At 37.4% G+C, this 13302-nt stretch overlaps 1 protein-coding gene across 4 annotated transcripts in view; it reads left to right on the top strand.

Moving 5' to 3' along the window:
* Positions 1-8630: 8630 nt before the first annotated feature.
* CD86 (CD86 molecule) overlaps positions 8631-13302 on the top strand; it is a 66184-nt gene continuing 61512 nt past the window's right edge. For all 4 annotated transcript variants that reach the window (XM_086403559.1, XM_086403543.1, XM_086403549.1 and 1 more), the window contains exon 1: positions 8631-8700. In XM_086403559.1, coding sequence (XP_086259685.1) covers positions 8687-8700 — 14 coding nt within the window. In that variant the 5' untranslated portion in view covers positions 8631-8686. The remainder of the gene's footprint in view (positions 8701-13302) is intronic.

Raw genomic sequence — 13302 nt, 5'->3', positions numbered from 1 at the left:
TAGAACTGAACATGGAACAACAGTCTATTTCCAAATAGGAAAAGGAGTACATCAAGGCTGTATATTGTCACCATGCTTATTTAACTTCTGTGCAGAGTACATCATGAGAAACGCCAGGCTGGAAGAAGCACAAGCTGGAATCAAGATTGCCAGGAGAAATATCAATAACCTCAGATATGTAGATGACACCACCCTTATAGCAGAAAGTGAAGAAGAACAAAGAGCCTCTTGATGAAAGTGAAAGTGGAGAGTGAAAAAGTTGGCTTAAAGCTCAACATTCAGAAAACAAAGATCATGGCATCTGGTCCCATCACTTCATGGGAAATAGATGGAGAAACAGTGGAAACAGGAACAGACTTTATTTTGGGAGGCTCCAAAATCACCGCAGATGGTGACTGCAGCCATGAAATTAAAAGACGCTTACTCCTTGGAAGAAAAGTTATGACCAACCTAGACAGCATATTAAGAAGCAGAGATATTACTTTGCCAACAAAGGTCTGTCTAGTCAAGGCTATGGTGTTTCCAGTGGTCATGTATGGATGTGAGAGTCAGACTATAAAGAAAATTGAGTGCCGAAGAATTGATGCTTTTGAACTGTGGTGTTGGATAAGGCTCCTGAGAATGCCTTGGACTGCAAGGAGATCCAGTCAGTCCATCCTAAAGGAAATCAGTCCTGAATATTCATTGGAAGGACTGATGTTGAAGCTGAAACTCCAGTACTTTGGCCACCTGATGCGAAGAACTGACTCATTGGAAAAGACCCTGATCCTGGGAAAGATTGAAGGCAGGAGGAGAAGCGGACAACAGACGATAAGATGATTGGATGGCATCACGAACTCAATGGGCATGAGTTTGAGTAAACTCTGGGAGTTTGTGATGGACAGGGAGGCCTGGCGTGCTACAGTCCGTGGGGCAGCAAAGAGTTGGACATGACTGAGTGACTGAACTGAACTGATAGCTAGGAGAACTGCAAAAGACAGATTCTTCCTGGGGAGCAGTTCAAAGGGAAGACTCAAAACAATGAGTTAAAACCGTGTGTCGAGCAGACATGTGAAGAAACACCCTGGTGTTGGTTGTGTGGGCCCACACAAGGTATCATTAGAGAAATCTGAAGCCTATGGTACACTGAGGTAAGCCATATCAACAACAAACTTCAAACCCAACTCAACTCCAGACAAAATTAACACAATTCCCACATGGCTAAAGACCTAGCAGAAGGAAGGCATGTTTAACTCTAAGCACAAAACATATTTACCTCAACATCTATTATTTTGTATAAAACATCTGATTTTAAACAAAAAATTATGAGGCTGTCCTAGTTGACTCAGGCTGTTATAACAAAATTCCTTAGACTGGGTGGCTTAAGCAGAAATTTATTTCTCACAGTTTTGGAGTCTGGAAAGTCCAAGATCAGGGTGCCAGCATGGTTGGTATTTGTATTTGCTAGGCTATTATAACAAAATGTCACAGACTGGGTGACTTAAGCAACAGAAATTAATTTCTCACAGTTCTGAAGGCTCCAAGTTCAAGATCAAGGTGTGGTAGGGTTGGCTTCATCTGAGGCATCTCCTCGTGGCTGGCAGATGGCCAGCCTCTTGCTATCTGGTCACGTGGTCATCACTTTGTCCATGGCTGTCACCCATAGTGTCTCTTTTTGTATCTAAACGTTCCTTTCCTATAAGGATATCAGTCAGATTGGATTAGGAACCCTCTTAACAGCCTCATTTAAAGACCGTATCTTCAAATACAGTCACATTCCATGTACTTGGGGTTAGAATTTCAACATATAACTCTGGAGGGGAACAGTTCAGTCCATACTAATATTCAAAGTGCTGACAACCAAGAACAGAGAGAAAATCTTAAAAATAGGGGAAAAAATGTTCCTACAGAAGAACAGGGATAAGCATTACAGCAGATTTAGGACTGCTCTGGCAGTCCAGTGATTAAGACTCCATGCTTCCACTGCAGGGAGCTTGAGTTTTATCCCCAGTAAGGGAACTAAGATCCCACATACCATATGACACAGCCAGGAAAAAAAAAAGAATGACAGTAGATTTTTTTCTCCCCCTGAAACTTGAAACTAAGTAGGAACACAATGGAGTAACATGTTTAAAGTGCTGAAAGACCATTTGCAGCACTATAGATGGACGGAATCTTGTCATATTGAGTGAAGTAAGTCAGATGGACAAAGACAAATATCACTTGGTATCACTTAAACGTGGAAGCTAAAAGAAGGCTACAAATAAACTTATCTACAGATGTAGAAAATAAACTTACAGTTACATGGGGTAGGGTGGGGGGGGAGGATAAATTGGAAGATTGGGATTGACACACACACACTACAATGTATAAAACAGATACTTAATAAGGACCTGCTGAACAGCATGGGGAACTCCACTCAATGCTCTATAATGGCCTGACCTCGGAAAATAATATTAGAAAGAGAGGATAAATGTATAACAGATTCACTTTGCTGTATACCTGAAAGTAACATAATATTGTAAACGAACTATCACCCCAATAAAATTTTTTTAAAAAAATAAAAAATAAAGTGCTGAAAAGGAAAAAAAAACTGTTAATTCCAATTCTTTTTTTTTTCCCTTGGGTAGGGGCACTCGTTTTGTGGGATCATAGTTCCCTGACCAGGGATTGAACCCAGGCCCCTGGCAGTGAGAGCACAGAGTCTTAACCACTGGATCACCAAGGAATTCCCTCCAGTTCCTCACTCAGAAAATATAGTCTTCAGAAATGATGGAGAAATACCATTTCAGATAAATGTTATAAAATTCATCCCCAAGAAATGTGAAAAAAAACAGTCATTTAGGTGAAGGAATATTTATTGGTTAGAATTGATAGGCATACCTCAGAGATACTGCTGATTTGATTTCAAATCACTTCAACAAAGTGAGTCACACAATTTTTTTGGTTTCCGAGTACATATAAAGGTTATGTTTACACTATATTGTAGCTTATTAATTGTTCATTAGTATAATGTCTAAAAAATGAATATACCTTAAGTAAAAAATATTTTTTGCTGAAAAATGGTAACCGTTATCTGACAACTCTGGGTTGCTGCGAACCTTCATTTTGTAAAATATGAAGCATATGCAAAGTGTAATAAAGCCTAGTGCAATAAAATGAGATATGAATGTATACACAAAAAATTTAATGAAATAATGAATAAATAAAAGAAAATAAAATCTTTTTCTTAGATTTAAATGTGCTAAAAAATAAGTGATTGTATAAAGCAAAATAATAACAATGTACTGTGTTTGAAGCATGGGTAAAGTAAAATAGATGACAAAAATAGCACAATTTTAAAATTTACTGATAAGTTCTTAAAGATTTAAAGGAGAACTTCTTTTCTTTCTTAATATGGACATTAATTCCTATCAACTACCTTCTTAGAACTGCATTTTCTGCATACCATGAATTTTGGTAATTTGTGTTTTCATTTTTGTCTGTCTCAAGATTATTTTTTATTCCTTTTTTAATTCCTTCTTTGACCCTTTGGTTGCTTTGATTTTAGTAATTTGGATCTTCCATGTTCTTAATCCAACTAGCTGAAAGTTTGTCAATTTTTTTTTATCTTTTAAAAAGTACAACATTTTGATTTCATTGATTTCTCTATTTTTTACATTCTTTTTTTCATTTATTTCTGTCCTTATTGCTATTATTTCCTTCCTTCTGCTATCTTTGGGTTTAGTGTGTTCTTCTTTTTCTAGTTACTTAAGCTGTAAAGTTTCTGGTTCCTTATGTTGTCAATTTAAGATCCTTGTTTTTTGACATCAGTGTTTATAGCTATAAATATTCAGCTTAGTTCTAGTTTTCACTGTATTCCATAAGTTTTGATGTGTTTTGTTTTCATTCATCTCTAAGGTTTTCTAATATCCCTTGGGATTTCCCCTTTGCTCTACTGATTGCTTAAAAATATGTTGCTTAATTTCTATAAATATGCGAACTTTTAGTTTTGATTCTGTTATTGTTTTCTAACATTATTCCATTGTGGTTTGAGAACATATTTTGTATTATATCTATCTCTTAAAGTTCACTGAAAGTGAATTTGAGGCCTAACTTATAGTCTATCCTAGAAAATATCTTGTGTTAATGAGAAGATCAATGCTGTTATTGTGGGTAAATGTTATATATATGTTTATCAGATCTGGTAGGCTTATATTACTGTCCTTTATTTCCTTGCTTATCTTCTGTTTGGTTGTTCTACCCATTATGGAGAGTGGCTAATGAAGTCTTCAACTATCAGTAATTACTGATGAGACTTACTTTTGTCATTTTTCTATTTGTCTTCTATGTGCCTTATAGATTTTTTTTGTCCTTCTTTTCCTACCCTATTGTCTTCTTTTGTGTTTAGTTGTATTTTCTTTTTTACAGTGAAATGCTCAAATTTCTTTCTTATATCATTTTATATATATTATATAACTATATATAGCTATGTATATATAACCACCAAACTTTGTGGTTTCCTTGGGGACTATATTTAAACATCTAAAAATTGTAGCATTCTAATTTGAATTATATTTGCTTAACTTTAATAAACAAAACTTTGCTCCTTTATAGCTCTGTCACCACCCCTTTCAGTTGTTGACATCAAAAAATTACATCTTTATTCATTGTGTGCCCAAAATACAAACTAATAAGTGTTTTAAATGCATTAATATTTTGTTCTACAATCTTTTTACGATTAGTAGTTGCATGGTATATATTTTTCAATTTTTTTATTTTCAACATTTCTGTGAGGTATTTTTTGATGCATATCTTTTACAGCTAATTTTTTAATATTCCACTTTTTAAATAAGAGTACATTCTGTTTTATTTATTTTGAAAAAAAAAAAACAAAACATCGAGTTGCAAATCAAAGTTCTAATGATATTAGCTTTTAGAATTGCCAGTTTATTAAACTTTACTGAGATCTTTATTTCTTTGTACAACTTTGAGTTACTTCTAGTTTGCTTTTATTTTACCCTGCAGGACTCCCTTGAGCATTTCTTGTGGAGAAAATAAAGTAGTAAACAATCCTTTCAGCTTTTGTTTACCTGGGAATGACTTAATTTCTCCCTTACATTCGAAGGACAGTTTTTCCATATATGGGGTTGTTGGTTGATAGGTTTTTCTTTTTTCTTTTAGTGCTTTGAATATATTGGCCCATGGCCTTCTGGCCTCCAAAGTTTCTAAAAAGTATTAATATTATGGTGATAATCTTATAAAGGACCCTAAAGGGGCTTCCCTGATGGCTCAGAAGGTAAAGAATCTGACTGAAATGCAGGAGACACAGGTTCAATCCCTGAGTCGGGAAGATCTCCTAGAGAAGGGAATGGTTACCCACTCCAGTATTCTGGGCCTGGAGCATCCCGTAGACAGAGGAATCTGGTGGGCTACAGTCCAAGGGGTCGAAAAGTGTCAGGCATGACTGAGTGACTAACACTTTGTATATGACAAGTCTTTCTCACCTGATGCTTTGAAGGTTCTCTGGTGCTTCCCTGGTGGCTCAGTGGTAAAGAATCCACCTACCAATGCAGGAGACATGAATTTGATCCCTCATCTGGGATCCCACATGCCTGGGAGCAACTAAGCCCATGAGCCACAAATATTGGGCTTGGGCTCTTGACACCTGAATTCCTACAGCCCATGCTCAGCAACAAGAGAAGCACTGCTATGAGAAGCCTCCACATCACACCTAGACAGCAGTCCTGCTCTCCACAACCAGAGAAAAGCCCTCACAGCAACAGAGACCTAGCATGGCCAAAAATAAATAAATACATTTTCTCTTTGTATTTTGCTTTCCAGAAGTTTCACTATATGTCTCAGTATAGGTTTCTTTGAGTTCATCTTACTTGGAGTTTGTTGAACTACTTGAATATTTTTATTTAAGTCTTTCATGAAATTTGTGAAGTGTTCTTCCCCTTTTTCCCTCTCTTCTCCTTCTAGACTCCCACAATGAATATATTGATTAATGTCAGGGTGTTCCTTGGGTAACCTAGCCTCTAATAATTTTTCTTCATCTTTATTTTTTTCTGTTTCTCAATCTTGATAATTTTTTTGGTCTCATCTTTAAGTTCATTGACTCTTTCTTCTGCCTACTCAAATTTTGGTTTGACTCCTAGTGAATTTTAAAATACCAGTTATTGTACTTTTCAGCTCTATAATTTTTTTGGTTTCTCTTTAGGTTTTGTAACTCTTTTACCAACACTTCCATTGTGTTCATACATCATTTTATTGACTTTCTCTACATCCTGTTTTAGTTCTTTGAGCATCTTTAAGACAGTTGCTTTAAAGTCTTTGTCTAGTAGATGTGCCGTGAAGTATTTAAGAGCAGTTTCTGTTGATTTATTTTTTTCTTTTAATACTTTATATTTCTTTATATACATTGGATATGATTTTTTTTTTTTTACTGAAAACTGGACATTTGAATCTTAATAATGTACTAACCCTGGAGATCAGATTGTCTACCTTTCACATTGTTTCCTTTTTGTCTCTGTGCTAAGGATCAGACTGAGGTATAAAGTTAAGGTTCTCACAGGTCTCTTGTGAATCTTTGCCTTTCACAATTTCCCCATATAGGCAGTTGCTTTTGAATTTCTTCGTCTTTAATGTCTGGCTCCAAAAAGGGGAAAAAGAGAAAAATGAAGGAAGAGAAAGGGGACCAGTCCTTTAAATCCTCTCTGTAGGCCATTTCAGCTGGAGGAGGAAGTGCAACAAAATGGCTTCTCATCTCTTTTCTGTGCTTGTGTATCAGAAGCAGCCATCAGGGATCAGAGCATAAACCCCAGAGGTTGGGAGTATAGGGCCTTGTTTTCGTCCATTCTGACTCATGCAAGCTCTGTGCAAGCAGCTCCAGGAACCGTGCACAGTTGCCTGCAGTGGAGCTGGGAGTGGCAGATGAGTATCTGCTTCTGTGCCAACAGCTGAAATGTATAGAAATTAACCACAGTTTACAGCCCAAACCTTCCCTTGAAAATTGAGAGCCTTCAATAGACTGCAGAGTTCCAGAATAGTTAAATCAGACAAAGGCTGCCTTTGCAATTGTCTCAGTAATGAGAGAGATTCCTGGTGCTTCTTACTCTGCCATCTTCTCAAAATCCTATCACCTGTTACTTTCAAACTTCTATAAAAATACAGGTACTCTATCTCTAATGATTTTTTCTAAACATTCTAATCTTCTAAACTAATTTACAACAATTATTTTTAGTGTTATCTCTATATGTTTTACTGACTTTCAAGCTCTCCTAAGCTTTCTTTCTTTAACCATAGCTTTTCCATTCTTAGACTTTCAATTTTAATTCATTTTTAACTATTCTGGAATACATATTTAAATAATTTATTTGGGAAGGTTATCTTAGTGGTAGTGTTTTTATTGCTGCAGTTTTTCTGTAGTAATATGTTCCTATTGATCTCACATTTAACCACCATCTTATCTGGGTAGAGAACACTACCTCAAAATTTATGTCTATTATTCTGTGGCTTTCTGACATTTAGTGTTGATTAAGAGGCCAAACTGGTTTAGCTTTCTCTGCATTCATCCCACTTGAATTTCTTTCCTTTTTTTAGTTTTCCTTGTTTTGGGAATTTAAAATGTTCATGGTGATTTCTTGAAATGAAAATCATTTTCTTAAAAATATTTTTGACAGTCTGAACCCTTTGAGTTCCTTAATTGTGTCTTGTGCATGCTAAGTTGCTTCCAGTTGTGTCCAACTCTGTGTGACCCTATGGACTGTAGCCTGGCAGGCTCCACTGTCCATGGGATTCTTCTGGCAAGAATACCAGAGTGAATTGCCATGCCCTCCTCCAGAGAATCTTCCTGACCTAGGGACTGAACCCACTTCTCTTATGTTTCCTGCATTGGCAGGCAGGCTCTTTATCACCAGTATCAACCGGGAAGCCCGAATCAGCTATATGAATATACATATATTCCCTCCCTCCTTCCCCTCCCCCAACCCACCCATCTAGTCATCACAGAGCACATCTTTTAATTTTAGGATACTGCTTTTTTTCCAGGTCTCTATTTCAGGATCCTTTCTTTGACCAGTTTAATCTTTGGCTATAATAGGAGTGACCTAATAAAAGCGGTGGTTTTTGTTTGCCCTCCTTGGTTGTGCAGATCTTGCATGAGAACATCCCCTTGTCCCTGAAGTCCAGTGAAATCTGTCATCTTGGTGGTAGAAATCACAATGGGAGGCTACCCACTTCCAATACACATCCATACTAAATCATACTTTCTATTGTCTTACCATAATCTATAGGATATTCTTTTATTCCATTTTATAAATGCAGAGGTCTTTTTCCCCCCTCTTGTTAATTATGTTAATTTTTAGGCTTTTTGAGGGAGTTTCAAGAGGGGAGATTTTTAATTAGTCTCATTTTAATGCCATGTTTGGAACTCAAGCCACTGAATTATTATTTTTTAAATACATTTAGACCTAGGTGAAAACACTCAAATGCAAGAAAAGGGTTAAATTTCTTCCACAAGTGTTGGCAAAATCTGTAGAAAAAAAGAGGAACAGCCTTTAATACAGAAAGTTACAGATTATACAGTCATTGAGGAGGAAGGCTTTCACGGATGTAGGAGGGGTTGCTCCTCCTGCCACTCTAAAGCGGACTAGCACAGACAGACAGACGGACAGACAAGCGCAGTCCATTCCCAGAAGTAACCCCAACAGCAGAAATAACGAAAATGCGTTTCAAATGGTGAGTGATCATTCTTATTCTTTGAAAGACAGTTATGAATTAGGTGACCTCAGTATCGGGCTGAGGTTGAGGATGGTGCTGTTTTCTGTCCTTCTTGCCCAAGAATGCTAATTATGTGTTAAGGGCATATTTATGTGGCAGGAAAACTTGGGAGAAAGGTCCATCTATGCTACGGAAGGTTTGCTAACGTCTTGAAGGCATTCTTCCCTTCTTGCTCTACCACTCTAAGTTGATCCCATACCTCCAAGGCAGGGGAGATTTAAAAAAATTCCTACCAAAAACATTTGACTACTAATTAAAGATTGTGAATTACTGGACATATCAAAATGTTTATTGGCTGTTAGGGGTTTTTTACATAATTTAATTTTTTAGATTTGCTTTTTAAATATTTAAATGTTGCAGTTATTGATTTCATGAATCAGGAAACTTTTAAATGTCTGTACAGGTATAACAAATGTCAGGGAGTAAATTCAGTGGACACCAAGTTCAGTTTGGCCTGGGGGTGGCGAATGAGATAGAAACAGTAGAAGAAAGGCCACGAAAAAGGAAGAGGAATAAGAAGAGGTGTAAGAAGAAAATACAGAATCCAGATAGTGAGTCACAAACAGGCCATGGGAGATTCTGAGCATGGCAAAGTAGCAGAAGGAGGTGGAATAATTCAATTTGCTACCGGGTATTAAATATGCATGATATACTCTAAGTTTACTGTGATTTCACTATATTTTAATCTTTGCAATGACTCTCAGACAGATGATATCATCACTGTGTTTTATAGATGAGAAAACTGTGGCTTAAAGAAGCTAAATAATTAACTAAACATCACGATGGTCAGAAAGAGTAAAGCTGAGATCTTTCTTTCCATTTTGCCCTGCACCACAGGGTATCTCCAAGCCCTGGCAGGCCCCCATGGCTGTGACTTACTGGAAAAAGTCACACATACCCTTCTCTTGGATGGTGGCAGCTGGGATTACTGGTTATTATTGTTCTTTGAAAATCTACATAACCCTCATCTACCCAATGCTTACTGGTTTGGTAGATAGCTTTTCTGCTTTTATTTCAGAAGATTAGAATTTAATTCCCAAGTAAAGACTTCTTTTCCCTCCAGTGAAATTATTGCCCATATAAGAAGTAAGCAATTTCAGAATTTACAGATTTTGTGGAACCATAGAAGTGATACCTCTTAATTATGCTACAGATGTGTATAGAACCAAAGGCCGCTGTGTATGTTGTTGATGTTAAGATTCTCTTTGTTTCACAGTGCTTTACAATTGGTCATGAGCAGGAAACTTCAAAATATAAATGGCCAATATCGTTTAGTCCCATCTGAAATAAAAGAAATGCAAATTAAGAGTGAAATGACATTTTTCTTTTAGCAAAATGACAAATATTTTGAAAAGCAAGCGAGAATCCTATGATTTCTAAGGAGGGAGGAACATTTATACCCTTGTTACTTGCTGATGATAATACAATCTTTCTAGATGATAATCTAGTAATACATACCAAAAGCTCTGAAAATATATATGCCTATTAACCAAGTAGTTCAACTTTTAGGAATTTATTGTTAAGGATTCAAGCATATTTTTCTTGCCATTGTTTCTCATAGGGAAAATCTTAGAACAACTTAAATGTCTAAACATAAGTAGTTGGTTAACTATGGAACATCCATAATGAAATACCATGCAATCATTAAAAACTTCTAATGTAGAACAATTCTTCATGTGTTTCGCTTACAGAAAAATAAAAACAAAAAACCCAGAATGTACACTGCTACTACTGTTACACATAATACCTATATACAATGTTAGTCAGAAATACAGATGATTTCTATTTTCTACTTTGTGCTTTTGAATTTGGATCACATCTGCAGGCAGAAAAATAAAGCTAGATATTTAAGAAAACATAACCAATAGCTGGCTTCTTTCAGAAAAGCAGTCAGCTGTCCAGTGGTACATGATCACTCATAATTTGTGGAGTTTCATTGTTAGGGCTTGGGTCATTTTTGATTAACTTTTTTGTTTCTTGATTGTCTCTTGACTCCTCAAAAACATACTCTCTCTACCCATAAATCATTAGTTCCTGATAAGCCTGTTTTCATAAAATATTCTATGTGGAAGAGATCAGAATGCTCATTTCCTTATTTTGCAAATGCATAGTATGGCTCTAGAGAGAGCTGCATGGTAAAAGGAAGAACAGTGCAGGGGTTAAGTGGCCACACTTAGGAACCAAAGTGCTGGGGTTTCTGTGCCTGACTCTTTCACTTTCTAGGTGTGTGACTTTGGACAAGTTGCTTAACAATCGAAATTCTTTAGTGTTTTACTGTGTAATGGGGATAATTGTGGTAAGTGTGAGACTTTAATGAGATAATCCATGTAATGTTCTAAGTAACTTAGAACCTTGCTTTGAAAAGTACTCAGTGACTATTAATATTGTTTATTACTATTACAGTTAGGATTAAGAAATAGAAGGGAGGTCATTTGTCCAAGATGATACAGCTACTTGATGCCAATGCTAGGACTAGAATTCAGGAAGATTTTTGTCCAGCGTAAGTGTTCAGTCTGCTCTGAGCCTCTCAGTTCAGTTCAGTTCAGTTCAGTCGCTCAGTCGTGTCCGACTCTTTGCGACTCCATGAATCACAGCACGCCAGGCCCCCTGTCCGTCAACAACTCACGGAGTTCACTCAGACTCACATCCATTGAGTCAGTGATGCCATCCAGCCATCTCAGGGCAACCCTAGGCTGGGCTCCCAGGGGAGATGACATGAAACAGGCAGAGTCCAAGGACAAGTCCAGCCACTTCCAGAGAATGACTCTGATCACAGCAGGAAGTCAAATGCTGGAAAGAAGGATGAGGGTAAAGCAGCTGAGACCTGAGTTAGATGCAGAGATGAAGCCAGGAGCAAAGAGCTATTGCAGGAGAGAAAAGATGGCTCAGAGACCCTCCTAAGGCTTTTATAGGCCACAAGCTGTGAGCTTCATGGGGAGTCTACATAACTTAAACAAACCCCACCCCCCAAGGTTGGGGTGATCAAACAGACAGATGGGGTGTGTGGAATTGCAGATATACTGCAAGAAGATGCCTGACAGATAGTTCTCATAGAGGATGAGGTGGACCCTGGGAGGAGCCAGAACAAAGACACCCCCCTGCCCCCACCCCCACAAGCCCAGGCATCCATTGTGATTATCCCAAAATCACAGCCTACATTTGAAGAACCATAAACAAGCAAAAATACCATAAAAATTTTTTTAAATTCCACAGGCAGCAGAATGCATAACTGATTTAAGGTAACAACGAAATCATTTAGGAAATTATTAGACTATAAAGACTATAGGAAACTGATTCAAGGAGAAGAGTTGAGAACATGAGACCAGGGCAGTTATGGTGGGATCAGAGAGGAGAGGACGCATTTGGGACATATTTACAAACTAGAATTGGCAGAATTTGCTTTTTGACAGATATTGAGCTTGAAAGGAGAGATCTAAGTATATATAGTGGCATCCTTCCCAAAATGTGGATGGGTTTGGGCCATGGGGAAAGAGGACAGAAGTTGAATTCATTTTTTAACATGCTGAATTTGAGATCTCTTGGAGCAGCTAGATGGTGATGTCCAAGCAGACAAGCGGATATACAGGTGTGAAGTTCAAGAAAGAGGTATGGGCTGCAGAAAACATTAAAGGTCTTCAGCCTCAGTATAGGTTATAGTTGAAATTCTCTTTGTGGGTGAGATTGCTAGGGAGAGGGGATGGTGGAGTAAGAAGCAGCCAAGGATAGAACCTGGAAAACTTCAAAATCGAGGGAGGTATATGAAGATAAAGAGTCCACATTAGACATCAAGGAGGGCCTCGAGAGAGTGGAACAAGGTAGGAAAAAAATGGTGTCACTGGAACCCAAAGAGGAGAGAGATACAAGGAAGAGGGCAGGCATACACCTGAAACTAACACAATATTGTAAATCAACTATACTTCAGTTAAAAAAAAAAAAAAAGAGGAGGACATGGCCACAGAAAGACAAAGTATATTTACTGAATTTCTACACTGAGCACCTGAGATACAGAAAAAGTGATTCTAGGGACTGAGGGTTAAGGGTTGATTGTGTTCCCTCAAAATTTGTAGTCTTAAATTGCTTTCCAGAAAAATTATAGCCATTCACAACCCCATAATCAGTAGTATATGAAAGTACCATTCTTCTCAATGGGACCTCAGGATGTAACTGTATTTAGAGATAGAGTCTCTGCATAGATAATCAAGATAAAATGAGGTTGTTAGGGTGGGCCCTAATCCAAGATGACTGATATGTTTAAAAATAAGAGGAAATGTAGACACAGAAGCAGGCATAGAGGGAAGACAATGTAAAGAAACCTGGAGAAGATAGCCATGTACCAAGAAGAGAGGCCTTGTAACAGATCCCTCCCTTATAACCCTCAGAAGGGATCAGCACTGCTGATAACTTCATTTTGGACTTCCAGCTTCCAAATTTCCATTTAAGCCACTCAGTACTTTGTTACCACATCCCTAACAATCTAATCCATTTGGTGGGTGTAAATAATCCTTTGCTGAGAGTGCAGATAGTCAGAGGAAGAAACCATGAATAAGTATTTCAGAGAGG

This window comes from Bos grunniens, chromosome 1 (genome assembly GCF_055505025.1).
Source record: "Bos grunniens cultivar Pamir isolate PY7600 chromosome 1, Bosgru_T2T1.0, whole genome shotgun sequence".
Lineage (NCBI taxonomy): Eukaryota > Metazoa > Chordata > Mammalia > Artiodactyla > Bovidae > Bos > Bos grunniens.
This window is presented reverse-complemented; position numbering and strand designations above follow the sequence as displayed.